The sequence below is a fragment of the Temnothorax curvispinosus genome, unplaced genomic scaffold (assembly GCF_003070985.1).
Source record: "Temnothorax curvispinosus isolate PA1 unplaced genomic scaffold, ASM307098v1 QBEX01017991.1, whole genome shotgun sequence".
NCBI lineage: Eukaryota > Metazoa > Arthropoda > Insecta > Hymenoptera > Formicidae > Temnothorax > Temnothorax curvispinosus.
The window spans coordinates 247,525-265,686 of NW_020227771.1; the positions used below are offsets into that span (position 1 = coordinate 247,525).

The 18,162-nt window shown below is 30.5% G+C and overlaps 1 protein-coding gene across 1 annotated transcript; it reads left to right on the plus strand.

Annotated features, from left to right (window-relative positions):
- The first annotated feature begins 1,505 nt into the window (after positions 1–1,505).
- On the plus strand, positions 1,506–18,127 carry LOC112468017. The gene is made up of 7 exons (XM_025037008.1): positions 1,506–1,741; positions 9,194–9,351; positions 11,171–11,253; positions 11,463–11,567; positions 14,072–14,188; positions 17,162–17,414; positions 17,556–18,127. Exons 1-7 carry the CDS (start codon positions 1,676–1,678, stop codon positions 17,758–17,760), a joined length of 987 nt encoding a protein of 328 aa, XP_024892776.1. The 5' UTR covers positions 1,506–1,675; the 3' UTR covers positions 17,761–18,127.
- Positions 18,128–18,162: the final 35 nt, after the last annotated feature.

An 18,162-nucleotide genomic window follows, 5' to 3' on the forward strand; every position in this document is an offset into this window, starting at 1 on the left:
TTTACTGTGTATGTTACCTATCTAAAAATAGACCGAAAGAGAAATATATAAATTGTATTTATTAATTTTCTGTTATTTTGCCGCAAATTTTGTCCCTCAAATTTGATTTATTCGTAAATATAAAATTCATATTAAGGCCTATTAATTTACATATAGATATATAATGTTCTAATAATAATTCTAGAAGGAGTCATCGAAATAATTAAACAGAGAGAGAGAGAAGAGAGAGAGAGAGAGAGAGAGAGTCAACAAAATTATTAGTTATAGAGTTAAACAATTATTAAATATAGATAAATTTTTTTTAGTGCAATGAGTTTATTTTTTTTATCACTTTTCTGATGCGCTGTTTAAATTCGCAGTTTATAATAAAATATTTGATAATTTTGATAACATTATATTGCACTCTTTGTAAAATACTATTAGTACATGATATAAACAAAATATACGTAATATTGGAGAAAAGATGAACAAAGTTGGATATTGAAAATAGTAAAAGGATAAGCATAAGAAACTTCTTTAATTAAACTGAACACAAAGAATCTTGCCTATTTTGAGCTCTTCGCGTTTAGTAATAAGTTGCATATTATTCGATAACTACAGTATAATAAGCTATGGAAATGTGATATTTGCTGCCGCCGGAATAAGCTGCAAATCCTTTAAGAAAATAAAAAGTTAAGTTTTCTTCATCTGACTATTCTAATGAAACAAAAATGTTATTTGCCATTTTCCTACCATTTTTCTATATGTCTACTCCTACTTTACTCCATTTGCACACACATCACCTACTAGTCCTACCATCCTCTCCTTCACGGTAGAATACGATAACTACTTACATAAAAAGCTCGATAACTTCGAAACGGCTGACTTGGGCTTTGGAGCGAATAAAATTGTAGTGTTTTAAAAAGGTCTCGAGAGGAGCTATAAGAATATGCGATAAAAAAATAGGGAGTCCATCCAGAAAAAAGTTCTTTTATTTTATTGAATAAATCATAAATAAACGATACATATCCTGATTGATTACGCTGATCATTTTGTCTCATACATCTAAAATTTGCGTAGTTTCTTAATTTTTATAACTTTATGTGTACGATATCTAATTTATTAGACGCGTGCGTAAATATCTCGCAAGTAGCAAAAAATGACAGACAATTTATACAATTATGTCTACATTTAAAATTCATGTGGTTCTTATGTTTTTGAATACATTCAATTTTTATACACGCGCTTATCTATATTTATATTGTTAATTTATATTTATTTATATTTTTTATACTATTATGTATCCATATTTATATTATTATTACTATTATTTTTTATATACATTTGCTTTATTTATATTTAAAGCTGTTTATGAACTACGAGCCTCTGCTAATTACTGTATGAACGGCCCTGAATCTGTGGGGTCTTTTTCCCCTCCTTTCTCAGTGGTCCCCACTCTCCCCATTCGATACGCAGGGCAGAACAGGCTCAACTTAACAGGCACGAACTTGTTAGTGCAGGTCAAACCTGCGTACAGTGATGTGCGGAGAGTGATCGGAAGATACCAGTTCACGTAGATACCAGTAGATACAATTGCAGAAAGAAAACGAGCAGGCCGAACGCGTTCATCAGTGACCAGTGTTCAATCTCACAGTGCAGTGCTTGGATTCATTTTACAGTAATCGATTTGTCACCTATGCTGTCGGTCTGTCTTCACAGCGTTAGCAATAACATTCTCAACATGAGCGAAAACAAAAAAATGGTAAGTCCGTGATAAAATCAGTCTCATTATTCAGATTGCCGGTCAGATGTATTCTGCCAAATACAGAAATATCACGATTTATTTGTCTGATCTTGGGATTTGGACTTCCGGTTTTTGTTTGATAATGATATTTTTTCGCTCGTGCTTGCATGCGGAGTGACAAAGAGCAAGGATCAAACCTGAATTGTTCGCTCAACGGGCGACTGCTTTATCAGTAATAATAAGCTATAACCGGAGAAATAACAGTGTGATTTGAATATATATCTCAAATTGACGGTTTTTGCATGACCCCCGAATCACGATCAATCGATGAAAGATACATAGATGTAAACGTTTCTTCTGTTATACTCCGGACTGATACACAATATCATGGCACGTGCTCTGTTTCAACAAGTTTCCTCGAGTATCACTCCGCGTGCGTGGTCTCGGCATTTAAAAAGAATCGGGACTATTCCAGTGAAATTGCATGTAGAGTTGATTTTGATGAATTGTATATAAATTATTGTTGTTAAAGTTAAAATGTCTTTCTTTATCTATAGAATGTAATCTCAAAAAAGGAAAAAAATCAGTTGCTCGATCTAAAATTAGTTAATTCGAACTCTTGGTTTATAATTCAGTCTATAAATAGTTCACGATAAATTCTACAAATGACAATATATTTGTGTCGGTCGCTTATGTCTGTTGATGATCCCCATTATTCGCGAAGGACAAACCGAATAATATTTATTTACCATTAATACGATAAAATTAAGCAAAATAATAAAAATAAAGATTAAATAAATTAATATGTTTAATATAAATATGTATACATATAAATATTTATACATATAAATATATATATAAATAATAAAAATAACAATAGTATAATAAACATATATAAATAATAATAATAGAGATTTTTAGTTATGCGTTTGGCACGACTCAACTTCTGTACTTGCTTTCAATTCTCTAAAGTCCTTTCATCTCGAGAATGATCGAGAATGTTCTGGAAGATGATCGACTTGTTTCTAACTGGCGACCGATTTCCGGACCGATTCGGTTAAAATCTCGAGCTGAGATAATTGCACAATCCATGTAATCCGTACAAATCAGTTTTTTTCTCTTTTGAGATTACACATTCCCTAGATAAAGAAAGAAATTTAATTAACCTTAACATCAGTAATTCATGTACAATTCATCAAAATCAACTATTGCATGAGTTAAATATGTAGGTCCGGAAGTATGTTCCGGGACTTTTATTTTTGATATCGGTATATTCCGGGACATTTGGCAGTTTCCAGGACTGTCCTGGAAAAAATTCATGTCCTACGGCAATTTTCGGGACAGTTTTTTGAATCTGATTACATATACGTATATGCGTTATATTCCAGGACTGTACATTTCAAAAAACGTAAACAGTCCCGGAACATACCTCTGGACCTACATATATGTATATATATGTATATATATGACCTATATATATGTATGTATATAAAAGATAATATATTACTCACTGCCGGCTAAAAGTTTGAATTGAAAATGTCTACTATGCTAAATAAAATAAAATTTATGCATTATAATTTAACAACATATTTTTATCATTTTATTAATTGTTTTATAATAAAATAAAAAATGATATATATTTTTATATAAAGTTTGATACTTATTTATGTAAGTCTTATTATTTGTCTATGTGATGATGTATCATGACATGCATAAATTACCTATAAATGCGAAGGTGAATGCAATTCGAGTTTCAATAATACAACGCGAAAAAATAAAGTCTATTTGTTGGACAATTCGTGGAATTACGAGAGGCAGTGGGAGGCATTGCACACTTTCTCATTACAGCATCAACTATTTGTGAATTCATCTAGATGATACTCTGGTTCCAATTCTACGCTTTCTAAAAACGCTTCAGCTATCATTTCAAATTTTTGAAGTTTCGTGCAATTTATTTCACTTAAATTTAAATCTACAACGAAATATCTTATAGCTGGCAAATGAAATTAGTACATAATTATGCAACTCGCATCGCAGCGCATTATTAAAATAATTTTATTAATTTATAAAAATAGCTTTATAAAGAAAGTATTTTTTATAACTCTTGAAAATAGTAGGCACAATGATTTTCAGAATGTATACATATAAGCATATAATAAATTCTTTATCATATAATAAAACGTTCGATAAGTAATTGATAACTTTATTTTACAAGTCTTAATAATAGTGATGATTTGTTGAAAAATAATTCAAAGTGATCCTCAATTCGCTCCTCAAAGATTTACTTTTTGGAACAAAGATGCGTGGCAGAACGAGTAGCGAAGCAACGTCGCAAGCTTGAGCGCGATTTCATCATCTTTCACGGAGGAGCGGAGAATATAAACGACGAAAATACAAAAGAAATTCAAGAAAAGAGAATCGAAAAAGAGAGGGGATGACGTACTCGTGGTTCATATTGAGCAATTACACTGCATTTATTCTTTATTCCCGATATCGCACGTCGACGGATGTGGTGGGATCTAGTCGCTGTGACGTCACGAATGACCGTCATAGCTTCCCTTGTCGTATGCAAAAAAAATCGGCCACCTGCGGGAAAATAGAGTTATCCGCAAAGCAGAGGAAAACGAAACGTAAAAGGTATCTATAGGTCGATTATTGGGGATAAGAAAGGGAAGACACTTTTACAGCTTGCCAAAATGAACCAATGCCGTGCGAAAGGCATGAGTCATCAACTGCTCTCTCGCGGCTTTTTCTCTTTGGAGCGGATCGGGCCGGAACCGGAAATCTCGCAAAGCTGGTGCACGCTTCAGGACAAGTGAATGCTCCGAGATGCGCATTCTTGCATGCGCGTGGTCACCTATAATGCGTCTCAATTTATCGATGGCATAACAAATCGCATCTATTCTGTCCCAGCTGATAGCTAATAATTTTTTACAAGTTATTTCTAAATGTTTTATAAGTTAATTATTTTAAATGTTTTTTTTTTTAGCGAAATTGTCTACTATTTTAGAGTGGAAACTAATTATACGCATTTAGTATTTTTTTTTTTTTTAATATTTTTTCTAACAAGAAAAAAAATCTACATCGATATCTCTAACGAGGAGACTTACGGAAATGTAACTCACCGATTTTAATGAAACTTGGCATACTTGTAGAACATCGAAAAATAATCGACACGTATTTTTTTATTTCGGCAATGGTGCGGGTTTAAGGGGAGGTAAGGTAACCGTTCAGAGGCCCAAAAAATGCATGAATTTCAGGAATTTTTTTTTTATATAAAATAAATGAATTTGAAAAAAACTTTTAAGGGGTTTTATTCTTGTACTGTTACATAAGAAGTTATTATTTTTTCACGTCAAAATAACAGCTCTTGCTTCCACGCCATGAAGCTACAAACGACGTGAGTTTATGCGCGCGAAGCGCTCCACAGCCTTGCCAGCTAATCTGAAACAAAAAACACAAAAAATTTATTAAACTAGACTAAATTTGGAAGGCCTTATGGTTTTCCGATTTTTAAAAAACCCCCGGAAAACAAAATGGCAGCTATTTGAAAAAAAAACCATTTAACGGAAACAATGGTTTTTTTTTTCAAATGGCTGCCATTTTGTTTTCCGGGGGTTTTTTAAAAATCGGAAAACCATAAGGCTCCCCAAATTTAGTCTAGTTTAATAAATTTTTTGTGTTTTTTGTCTCAGATTAGCTGACAAGGCTGTGGAGCGCTTCGCGCGCATAAACTCACGTCATTTGTAGCTTCATGGCGTGGAAGCAAGAGCCGTTATTTTGACATGAAAAAATAATAATTTCTTATGTAACAGTACAAGAATAAAACCCCTTAAAAGTTTTTTTCAAATTCATTTATTTTATATAAAAAAAAAATTCCTGAAATTCATGCATTTTTTGGGCCTCTGAACGGTTACCTCCCCTTAAACTCGCACCATTGCCGAAATAAAAAAATTCGTGTCGATTATTTTTTGATGTTCTACAAGTATGCCAAGTTTTATTAAAATCGGTGAGTTACACTTCCGTAAGTCTCCTCGTAAGTAAACGTAATGTGTTTTACACTAATAGAATACATAGCGAGGCTTGATCAACCTAAATTTTGTTAAAATCGAGATTTGATTTATGTCTAATAAAGTAAACTAAACGTATATTATAAAACCCGAGAATACGACTATAAATGGAAATAGGTAAAAGAAGAAAGAAATGTCATCAAACATAAAGTTGAAAATAGTTTCTACCTTTATTGTAGTTTTTTTTAGATGAGAATGCGGAGTAAACAGCCCCGTTTAAACTCATTCTTCTGAAGTCGAAAAGCAAAAGTGTAAATATAACGCATACTTAGGGATAGTGAAAGCAATTTTTTTCAGGATCATTCATTCAATTTCGTGCAATTTAAAATATTTCAAGATTCAAAAAAGCGTAAAAAAGGCAGGGCTCTTGATTGAAATTTACCAAACTCTTTATCTTGAAGACTTTGTTATAACTATAACTTATAAAAGAAAACAAAATGACATTATTGTACTTAATTCTGATAGACAATAATTTATCTTTTTACTGTCTGTATGCGTGATGCAAAAATACGAAAATCGAATAATTCTCTCTCTAAGAAATTACGAATTACGAAACTTGAAATGCTCATGATAACTGATTTTTTCAACATTCTCGAGTGCGTGACCAATATTGCACTCATCAAAAACATTTCCCATGAAGGAATTAATATTATAAAGCTATTTTAAATCTCCAATAAGTCATCACACTTCAGACTTCAGACAAACGCGTAAGCAAACGATATTTACCCAGGTTAATATTTATTTATAATCGAGTTTATCAAGAACAAACTATTTATTCTTTATATAATAATCAATTCAAAACATAAACATCGAAGGAATCACTATTACGTTCGTTATCAAATCGATAAGAAGTAAAGATCAACACGGAAATGGTATTTCAAATGTAAAAAATGTATGTATGCGTAGAACACAACTGATTTTTAATTGAAAATTTATCTAATTGAAAAATAAATATTTACCCGTATCAATATCATTTTGGTAAGAATTAAATTATTGACCTAACCTAACCATACCGTACTCGCGTCAGGATCGGGTGGGGTGGTCAGGAAACTATCATTGTCAAAATCAGAATAAGCGTTCCATTTCTTCTTTTGCTACAAATCTGTAATGAATTAACAATCGTTTTGCAATAAACAAATATTCTGTTGATTTATATGCATATGCATGCACACGCATGTTGATTTATATGCATATGCATGCACACGCACTCATAAGCGCGCGCGCGCGTACACAGAATGAGTCACCTAATTGTAGCTCTTGTTTTGAAGTAGAAGAAAAATGGTAAAGGACGAAATTGAATAATCTAACAATCTTCTTATGAACTCGCTTTTTTCACAAGGTAAGTTTTCACAAGGTTTGTGGAAGGATGAGAAAGCGCAATTAAATTTGTGTTACGTAATTTTTTACATAAATTGATCCATACAAATATTCCGTATAATAAAAATATTAAGATATAGTTATCAAAAACGCAATAATTTAGGAAATATTTATATTTTATTCTGACATACTTTAAGGAGGTTCGATGGCTACAACAAAATGCAGAGTTTCATGAAATTTTAATATGTTGTTCTGGAATGCAAAATAGAATTATGTGAATTTTTTGGAAATTTTTCATCGTCCCGTTTTGAAAAAAATCTATTCCAAAAATTTAAAAAGTACAATTTTTGGAGTAGATTTTTTTCAAAACGGGACGGTAAAAAATTTCCAAAAAATTCACGTAATTCTATTTTTTATTCCAAAACAACATATTAAAATTTCATGAAACTGGCTGCATTTTTAACATAGGTTCTTATGGGAAATGACATATTGCGCATACCTTCAGAATGAAATAAGTGCCAGAAAAAATGCAAATAATAAGGAAAAAAATGCACATGTAACTTAATAATTTACAAATAAATGAGCGAAAGAAAGGGGAAGGTTACCGCACATTTCGTAGAAAAATTAATTATTAAAGCATAAATTGCTTGATTTTTCGTCTGCTAGACTGCCATGGTCGTGAACGACGTGAACAGCAGCACGCACTATACACGCAGCGACCAATCAGAGCAATTCCCTTCTCTCCCACTACTTCAAACGCTAGTGCGCTGTTGCCAGAACCCCCGCGTCCCACTACTCCCCCCCCTCCCCGATGAAGCCATCGAACCTCCTTAACATAAAATATGAAATATCTTGAAAAAATACACCATAAAAAATACCATACGGTACGGAGAACGTGTAACTTAATTTCTGTAACTACCGCTGAAGATGGCTCAAAACTGAGCCGAAACGTACGGATCGATGTAATGTATCAAAACGACGAATAAATCACTTATTTCTGATATTACGCACTGTGATCTGAGTCTGACTTTCATAGCCTTCTCCTATTTTAATCTCGAGGGTCCTCATATTACTTTATTTATTATTTTGACTTTTCTTTGATAAAATTTTATTATGTTCTTTGAAGGAGTATAAATTCTTCTTTTGGAGTACATAGTACATGATAAAGACTCTTTCTAAAATTTGTACATTTTAAGACTATTATCAAGAAAATATTCTTTCTTAAAGACAACCGTTACTTACTAAAAAAAAAGTAAATTGAGTAATCGCTTTTTTAAGCAGCACAATTGATATTTTCCTGTATGCATGTACACACGTATGTACATACGTACGCACAAAAAAATGTTCTATGTTGTTAGAAAATTTTATTTCTATTTAAAAAAAGGAGAGAAACTATCATCGCTTAGGACAGGGGCCCGGCGTTACGCGCCGCTCGTGCGAAATCATCGCCGCTTGTAGTAAACAACTGCCCGCGCGCCGACCGCGGGGCGGCCGCATCTCGCCGCGCGCTTGGATTTGGCGGAGGGCGGGCTAATACGACGATTTTTAATCATTAATAACTCGTCAACTATTGCGAAAATTGCAAAATGGTACATGACTTTTCGACTCAGTTTGGCTCGCTCTATCTAAATATGAGAAAAGTACCAAGAATTCAGGGGCACCCTGTATATAGACATATACACACAAAATAAAATATTCATTACGTGATGTGTGCGTGCATATGTTAACGAAATAATATTTATTTATTGCAGCGCAATTGGTAATTTACGGTAATTTATAATAGATAGATAGTCGAAGAATGTGATGAGAAGGCACACAATCTAATTTTTATATTTTATAACAATTTTGTTATAATGGGTTATTTGTTTGTGTTTGTGTATGTTGCTAATTTTATTAATAGATAATTAAAATGATATGATAATGAATTATATTTTGCCAATTTTACATTCGTTTTTATTTGAATTACTAATAACTTGATCCGCTTTCTCTCTTATCATTAAATATTCACGAATTAAAAAAAATAGTTTCGACTGTTAAGTTTTCTTGAATTCGCGCTAAGCGATAACACGTGTTTCTGTTGCAGGAATCTAAATCATGCGAGAATAACAAAGATTGTGACTTGGACTATATATGCTTTAACAAACTGTGCGTAGATTCTACGAACTTTTGCTCGCGATTCAATCGTATAAAGGGTGAGGTAAAGACCATCAACGGGCAAAAATGCGGACCTTGTAAGACAGGGTAAGATTATTCTTCTTTTTCTTGATTGTGGATTTTTGACTTCACGGTCACAGACGTCACAGTACCGTGATTTATCTCATTGTAAGATCTGATGGAGAAAGAATTCCAGATTATCCAGATTATAATATTCTCTAAATTTCCAAATATTGATAATTTTCTATTTTTTCCTCATTGAGTCCTTTGTGAAGTATTCTTTATGCAAAGACACTTCGTGTTTTGAGTCTTCTTAAGGAGCAATAACAATGGAAAATTAAACACTTAAATATATGTAGGGTAACAAGACTGGAAATCGAATCCCAGGTATTTTACTTAACAAGCAACCGTTCTATATTACGAAGTTATTCAGCATTCCCAGTAAAATTACTGCTGCATTTTGTTATACACTATTTGTCACTGCATACAAACGACAAAGATCATTTGTTTGCGTGTTAAATCATTGTTGATTGCTTTATCAGCAAATTTTATTTGGCCGCTTATTTACAAATCTTATTTAATCGCTCAATAAAATTTGATCTGATTTTTACGTGCCTTTCTAAAGAAAAGATATTCCTAAATGAGGCAAAAGAATCTGTATGATCTGCATGATGAATTCGAAAAAAACATCTGTTGCATTTTTATCAGACAAAAGATTATAGCTATTAGCATAATACTTTGCTCTTTATTAGAGTACTAAATAAGTGAACAATTGCTCTTTTACTTCATTTCTTTTTTCATGTTATATAAGAATCTTTATGAAAGCAACTTACAAGAAAAAATAAATTGTTTAATAAATTTTATTAATTTGAGAATATATTTTTATGATCGTTTATCAGGAATATCCCAGGTAGCAGAGTGACATCAAATGACGTATTAATTCCGTCTTAATGACGTCACTATATAACGTCTTAAAGATGTCTTTAGACGTCATCTTGCTACCTGGAATGATGAGCGACGCATGCAAATGTAAAATATCGTGGCAGTTCGAATGACCGATGCGTCATGCGTCACAGAGTAAACATTTGATTAGAACGGTGTCGCATGACTGTAATTATCAATGTCGAAGTGAATGTAACATCTAGACACAACGACGTCTTTTACACACATGTCGCATGTGCAGAAGATGTTTTAAAAACGTCTTCCTTAAGATACTTTTAAGACTTTACAAAAGACTTCTTAAAAATGTCTTCAAGACTTTCCGAAGACGTCTGAAAGTTATCTTTTATAAGATATTTTTTGGAACATGCACAAAAATATTTACATTACCGGTTAATATTTATAGATTAAAATACATGTGACATGGCCAATTGAGATATAACAGCCTATAAAAAATATTTTTTTCCAGCTAATTTAGTACTTGTCAGATATTTATTTGTATTACTTTAGTGTCGCGACACAATTAAGGCAAAGTTATTTGAACATGCATTATAAGAAAGAGCTAGAATACAAAACAGAAGTTGGAATTGTCTAAAAAAAATACATTAGTATATCAATAATTTAATACTTACATATAACTTTGATAACAATAAAATTGCATGTTGTAATATACATATAGAGTACATGTTATCAGAGTTATGTAAATATTAAATTTATTTATATACCGATTTATCACGCAATACTAGCTCTTTTTTCGTATTTTTCTTCTTATTAACGCGTTTCCGTATTATTAAGTTTTATTTTACAATATTTATAAAAGTGGTCGTTTAAATTAATTAAAATAAAACGTCTATAAGACGCCTCAAAGACGTCATAAATTCTTTAAGACGTCGTAATATTCTCTGTCAGAGCACCTATACTCGATATGTTTTTACAAAAAATTATCCTTCATTTTCTTTGTTTAAAGATTCAGCAAAGAAATACTCGCGGACGGCAAAGAAAATGATTTTTGTCAAAAGAACGTTACTGACACAAAACCCTACTATGTAGGTGAGTATATAATGCTGCTACTTTTAAATTTATAATTTGTATGCGTATAAAATAATTGTCGTTTACTCGTTCTATTGCTAATTTCAATCATTCATTATATATTCTCTAGTTGAGGTAAAATTTATATGAAATACTTATATCCGTATCTCTTAAGATACACAACGTTTTTTGCTTCTTCCTTAATCATTCATTAAATTTTTTGTTCGCAGAATCTACAATGGACAATACAACGGATATAACAAAATTGACATTAATGATAATATTTCCAATCCTTATTGTCTTTATTACGATTTACTTATTAATGTGGTTTATACGTAAGTAAGAAAGGCTACTGTAAGTTTTCAGTTTTTATCTCTAGATAAACTCTTTATATGATTTTCATTCCCTTTACTCTCTTTTTCCTTTTTCCCTCCCTTTTATCTCCTTCCTCCCTCTCTCCTGCCTCTTTCTCCCTTTCTTATACTTTATGATTATTATAGATACTTCATACGTAATCGGTCATTTTAATGTCTTCTTTAGTTGTCAAATTATTTCAATATCCATATCCTAATATTGAAAGTCTTGTTGAAAGAGTGTTATCGAGTAAATATGGTGTATAAATGACAGAACAGAGATTATTTTTATTTATGCAACCGAAAACCGGTGTGTTTGGAGTGGTGGTGGTGAAACCGGTAGTAAGAGTCTTTAATGATAAATATCCTGATAAAAATGTGTCACATATCTATGTGAATAAACTTGCAGAGAGTTTTTAAAAACTTTCTACGAGTTGGAGAAGAAAGTTTTTAGAAACTGGATCTGTTCACAATATCAAACGTACAAATAATAGAATTTTAAACAAGCTTGCTTAAATTGAAGTTTTGGGGCATTTTGCAATGAAGAATTTCAAACACATACACACTTATTAGAATGTGGATATTAAAGTAATTTGAACAAGAAATCGTAAGCATTTTAGGAGCTTTGACCGATGGATTAATAACTATACACTACGGGATTACACAGTCGAAATATTAAGCAAACCTCCGAAGTTATGTTTACATTCTTGAGGTCGCTCGTATGCACGCACACATGTTCATACAAAGCTACAAGGCATGCACGTATTTTAACTTTTTCTAAAATTTTTTTCAGTAAAAAAAACATTAGAGAAGTAAGTCTTAAAGAGTGTTGGACGCAAAGTTATCTGCTTTTTTGAAAAATACCTCTTTCTATTTAAGAAGAAAAAGTTAATCTTGAAAGAACCTTATGAAAACCACGTAATTTTTAAGATTATCATTATTATACACCCCACTTAAAAATATACTTTTATATTCAACATTTTTTTATAGGATGATGCATATTAGAAGATGTTGAGATGGAAACTTTTTTCAAATAAACACCCTGTGTGTGCGTATGATTGCGTGCGTGCGTGCGTGGAGAGAAAGAGAGAGAGAGAGACTGATATTTACATTATTTATGCAAATAATATTTTATTATTAATAATTAAAAACTTATTTTCCTATTAGTCTATTGTTATAGTAACATGAAATAAATGCTCCAATGACTGAACTAATAAGAAGACGGATTCAACTCTATATCAACAATTATTGATTAATAATTAGTATTATTACTAAAAAAAATTAGTACATAAAACTTTGTTCTTTTTGACACAACCAAAAAATATTAACATAAATTTAGAAAAAAATACTTAAATAACATTTTAATACAATAATATTTTATATTACACCATTAGTACCCTAATAATTAGATAAGAGCAGGTTTAATCAATGATTGAGTGCTTATTAAGTAATACTATAAATAAACAAATTTTTCAAATAAAACTTCAAAAACATTTTGAAGATATTAATGTTTTAATTTCTCATAATAATTTTCTCGAAATAATGTTTGATGAACGTTTTTTATAAAAGATTTGTATTCTTTTCACTCACAAGTACGAACTCTTCTTTATAGACTTATGGAGAAGAAAGAATAAAAGAAAAAGTGATTTACACAGTTGTAAACTTTTGAAGGGTCTAAAAATAAAATAAAAGTTCTACACAAAAATAATAACATAAACTCATAAAGCAATACTTTAAAGTTAGATTTTTATTTCTATTTCAGGGTAAATTTATTATTATTTAAAAATATATTTAATTCAATGTCAAGAAATTTAATCAAATTTCTTTTATTTCTAGTAATAAATTAAGAACATTCACCCTTTATGAAATGAAATTAGTTGAAAGTTATTGTTTATAATCATTTAATTACTCGGACATATAGATATTAACAAATGCATTCTAACAATCGACAACTAAGATTTTGAATACTAATAATTGAGTATTGAAATTTTTCCTTAAATAAAAAATTTTCAATTAAATATATATTTTTTTTTACTTTTTTATTGATCAACCGCAAAAGGCGTATTACGTATTTAGATAAATATAGTACGGTACAGTAAAAAAGTTCGAAAATATAGATATTGTATCTTAATTACAAAGATAATAAGAAAATATGTGAAAATATAATCTGTCCTTGCGACATTCGAAATAAATCTTTCACAATAATTTTCAATCAAATTATATATTTTTATAATGCATTTATATATTTATCAAGAATATATAATGAACATTATATGTATTTATAATTTATTTCTATATATTCAATTTTTTTTAGTTTGTTATTTTTTGCTGAAAAACATTTTATTGTTGACTTTTCGTTCACTGTGGACATGTTCAGTCATTGGAACATTAATTACTTTATGTAATAAACGAATTGCATAATTTAACGTTTGTCAATATTGAACTTTGACGATCACTCAATATGTTTCAAATGTATCTTTTTACAGGCAATAGACGCAACTTTTTTACGCTGAATAATGCAGCAAATACTGAGCTTGCAATTACTGAGGTTGCAACTACTAATACAAATGACGAATTAACAAGTATTTCACTGGAAGAGCAAAGTAAGTATATTTATACATATTTATACATGTATGCACGCGCGCGTATTTGCACAAGATATCTTATTTTAATCGATAAAACACATTTCTCTGATACCAAACGATATTAGTAAAAATATTTTCTACACAAATAGTTTAATTTTGAGAAAGCCATGTTACGGATAACGCATCTTTATTTTAAATATAATTGCTTCTGAAATAGTTCTATTCCTTTAAATAAAAGAATATATGTTTTTTCACATAAATTTATTTTCATTATTATGTATAAAAATATTAGGATAAAAACATCAAAAAATGAATATTTTTTAAGTGAAATATTTCACATTTTATTTTCACATGAAATATGTGAAAGTATGAAAAATATAGAATATTTCATCTCTATTTTTCGATGATCTTTCTGAATACTTTCATACATAAGAAAAATCGATTCATGTGGGTAAAAAAACATATACCTCTCTACGTCTAACGGAAAAATATAAATAGATTAAGCTACATTTCTGTCATTCTACATAAAAATGTTAAGATACAATCATTGAAAATGAGAATTTTTGGAATATATTTCAACATATCATAATATATCTTGAGCATAAAATATCGCAATTCTTCTTCTTGATCATCTTACCTTAACACGTTTATCGTCATGATGTCATCAATGACCGATATTGAGTTTTCCGTTTAAGTCGCGTCAATTATCTTGACTCAACATTGTTGAGCATGCATGATTAACGTGTATAATTGTTTGTAAGATTATGATTTAGTAATGATAAAAAAGCATAACAAAATACACCAACAAATAAAGTAATATATCTATTTTTATAATATTATTATTTATAATATTATTACAAAATATTATAAATTTATTTTTATATTCCATTGTTCTTCATATTACAAAATAACATACTTAGCATAAACAAAAGGCCAACTAAAATATGATTAGCGACATACTAACACGTTAATATACTTTTACATGAAAAATGACTCGAAGATTCGGATACATGAAAAATGACTCGAAGATCCTATAACCAGATCCATATATATAAAATCGCAAACGTGAATTACCTGTATCTTCCAATCATTTGTAATCGTATTATGTAGAAATAATTTCTCTTTGACCAAGTGTTTAATAGCTTTTGACACTTTCTTAATATTCTGTATGTATGTATATATATTAACTTTGCTTATATATGGTGGAGAATTTCTATCCTATCGTCTTAATATACAGGATATTCCTTTAGGACTCTGCCATTAAAGACAAAGCAAATAATTTGAATATAAATAATAATATCCTGAAAAGCTATAGGGGAGACCGGGGCTAAAACGTCTACGGGATAAATCCGTCTAATCAAATATCTCGGAACCTGTATATTGCGCGAACTCGCTATTAACATTGTAAACACTGCTTATGGTACCAACCCCCATGTGACCAACGAAGTTTCGGAAGGTTATCTGCCCTGTTATGATTTTTACGAGGGCAAACGTGTTTTCGTGGTGAAAAGTGAAATTTTCTGCGCGTGGAAATTTGGAATATTTGCAATAATATTTGCTCTCTAAATCTCGAGGTACGTGATTATAAATGCATTCTGATTATAAAGAGTAATGCATGCTGAACACGAATCCAATATAAATGTCTAATATTTCATGGGCGATCAAACCTGAAACTGATTTATCCCGGGGGGTAGACGGTTTAACCCCGGCATTTTTGAGATTTCAATTTTTCCACCGTTGTCGTTTTTGCTCTATACCGGTTAAACAAAGCGACGTAGACAAAAATTTTCTATATAAATTTTGTAGCTAAAGGTTCACTTTTTACAGTGGTATACCACATTTAACTACAATTATTTATTTTGTTGTTAAAAATCGGCACCGAAAAAAAAATAGACGGTTTAGCCCTACCTTAGTAAAAATTTTTCTTAGAATTCTTCATATAATTTTTCAAAATTTCTTTATAAATCCCAGAATTGTTAACAATTTTTGTATAATTGTGTAACTTTTTAGGAAATTTGTACAAATCAGACATTTAAAGAGACATTTTATATGAGTTGGAACACTTCAGAAATGCTGAAAAACTCTACATCTATTCTAGAGTTCTTTGTACATGTGCATTCTGAAATATTCTAAGATTTCTCATTCTCTAATTTTTTAAGATACCTTATAAAATTTCAAGTGTGTATTCAAGAAATCTTCTAAATTTAAAATATTTTTAAAGAAAGATTCTTAAAGATAAGAGATATGAGAATTTTTTCACCAGAGCGGAGACAATTTCTAGAAACATTCAAGTAGTTAAATGTTTTACGCTTTAAAATTTGATAAGTGCTTTTCTAATAAATTGAGCATCAACTGCAGCTTGTGTAATCTGCATTCTGCAAATTACAAAGATAATAATTGATAACATATGTAGTCATAATAGATTGCTACTCTATAATAGATCTGTATAATATAAACTGCAAGAAACCATTTAATTTTTTAAAATAATTTTGTTCTCTGATAATGTGCTGTCTTATCTATCAGGCTATCTAAATTATTTTATGTAATACGCATAAATTAACTTGTGACCGACTAATCTGCGCGAAAGAAAACTTCGCTTTTTCATGAGAAAAACTGTTTAATGAAAAAAAAACTCACAGAGAATAGGATAACTTTCAAATAATGCTTTACATAGAACTGGCACAATGTTTGCACAAATTAATCATTTTCACATTACACAAATAACTTGCACTTCTTATAATCGCACGCCTGTAAGCTTTAAACGTAACACTTTATACGTAAATAGGTACATGTTAACGAAAACGGTAATTATTACGTTACAGTACGTCTATGTATATCTACAGTATATCTACGTATTTGAACGCTGAAATGAAAGTGCGAAGAATTCAGACCGCGGTAATTGTTCTGTATGAACGAAATGATATAAATTATCTATAATATTGCATATGCAATGGCTTTATATAATTCACAAACGTTTGTTATTTTTTTTAGGACCATTTACAGAGCTTGCTAAAGAGAAATGTTGTGACAATAATTACAGACGAACTATAAACAATGAATATCAAACTGCTAGAGTGTGTACACCACCACAGTATCAAGTTACCCCATTGAGGATTTGTGCTATCGTAGCAAGTGCACCTATCGTATCGTCTTCTGGTAATAACGTTCCTGGCGCAAATGTTCCTAACGAAGGATATATTGTAGGGCAATTACAAAACGATATTCCTGATAACCAGTCTACAATGTGAGTAATGGATAAATTTCTTATATTTTTCCTATTCAACGATTGATATCAGATTAATACTTAAACTATTTTATGCAAAATTCGTATTAAATAAGTTTACAATTAGAAGAACTTTTTGTTAAATGACAAAACATATTACAGGCAAACGACTATTACTGGACGGCCGGAAGTTAACATCGAACAGGAAGATAATGCCAGAAATACAACATTGCTGCAGACTTATTCATCAGATAGCGACACAGATCCTGAGTCGAATGAAAAGAATAACGCTGAAAAGAAAAGTGATATTATTATAAATCAAGCACTCAGTAATACTATTAATATGAGTGTGAATGTTATTCATTAATAGTTCATTCAAGTAGTTATGCAAATGAAAACGAACGTTAGTATTAATTATTATTATTTTTAATGTTAGATAAGTGGCCTTGTTAATGTTAAATCAAAACAGGTCTTGGATTCGATTCTGATCTGTATATACTATCCCAGACAACACTATGTCCAAAATCGGGACATAAAACATACAACAGGATATAAACGTACGTCTTAAAGATGTTTTAATACTATTTAGGATCCTGTGTACGTCTCGATTTTATACAGGATTAATTAGAAAGTTGAAAAGGAATAAAGTATGAAATCAATTATAAATCATTTCATATCTCAAAAATTATTTATAAGATATATACATATAAATATGTATAGGTACACACACACACACACACACACACACACACACACACACACACACACA

Coding starts and splice junctions, on each gene's coding strand:
- LOC112468017 (XM_025037008.1), top strand. CDS start 1,676: ATGCTGTCGGTCTGTCTTCACAGCGTTAGCAATAACATTCTCAACATG. Junction 11,254..11,462: donor CACAAAACCCTACTATGTAG/GTGAGTATATAA, acceptor TTTTGTTCGCAG/AATCTACAATGGACAATACA. Junction 17,415..17,555: donor CCTGATAACCAGTCTACAAT/GTGAGTAATGGA, acceptor AACATATTACAG/GCAAACGACTATTACTGGAC.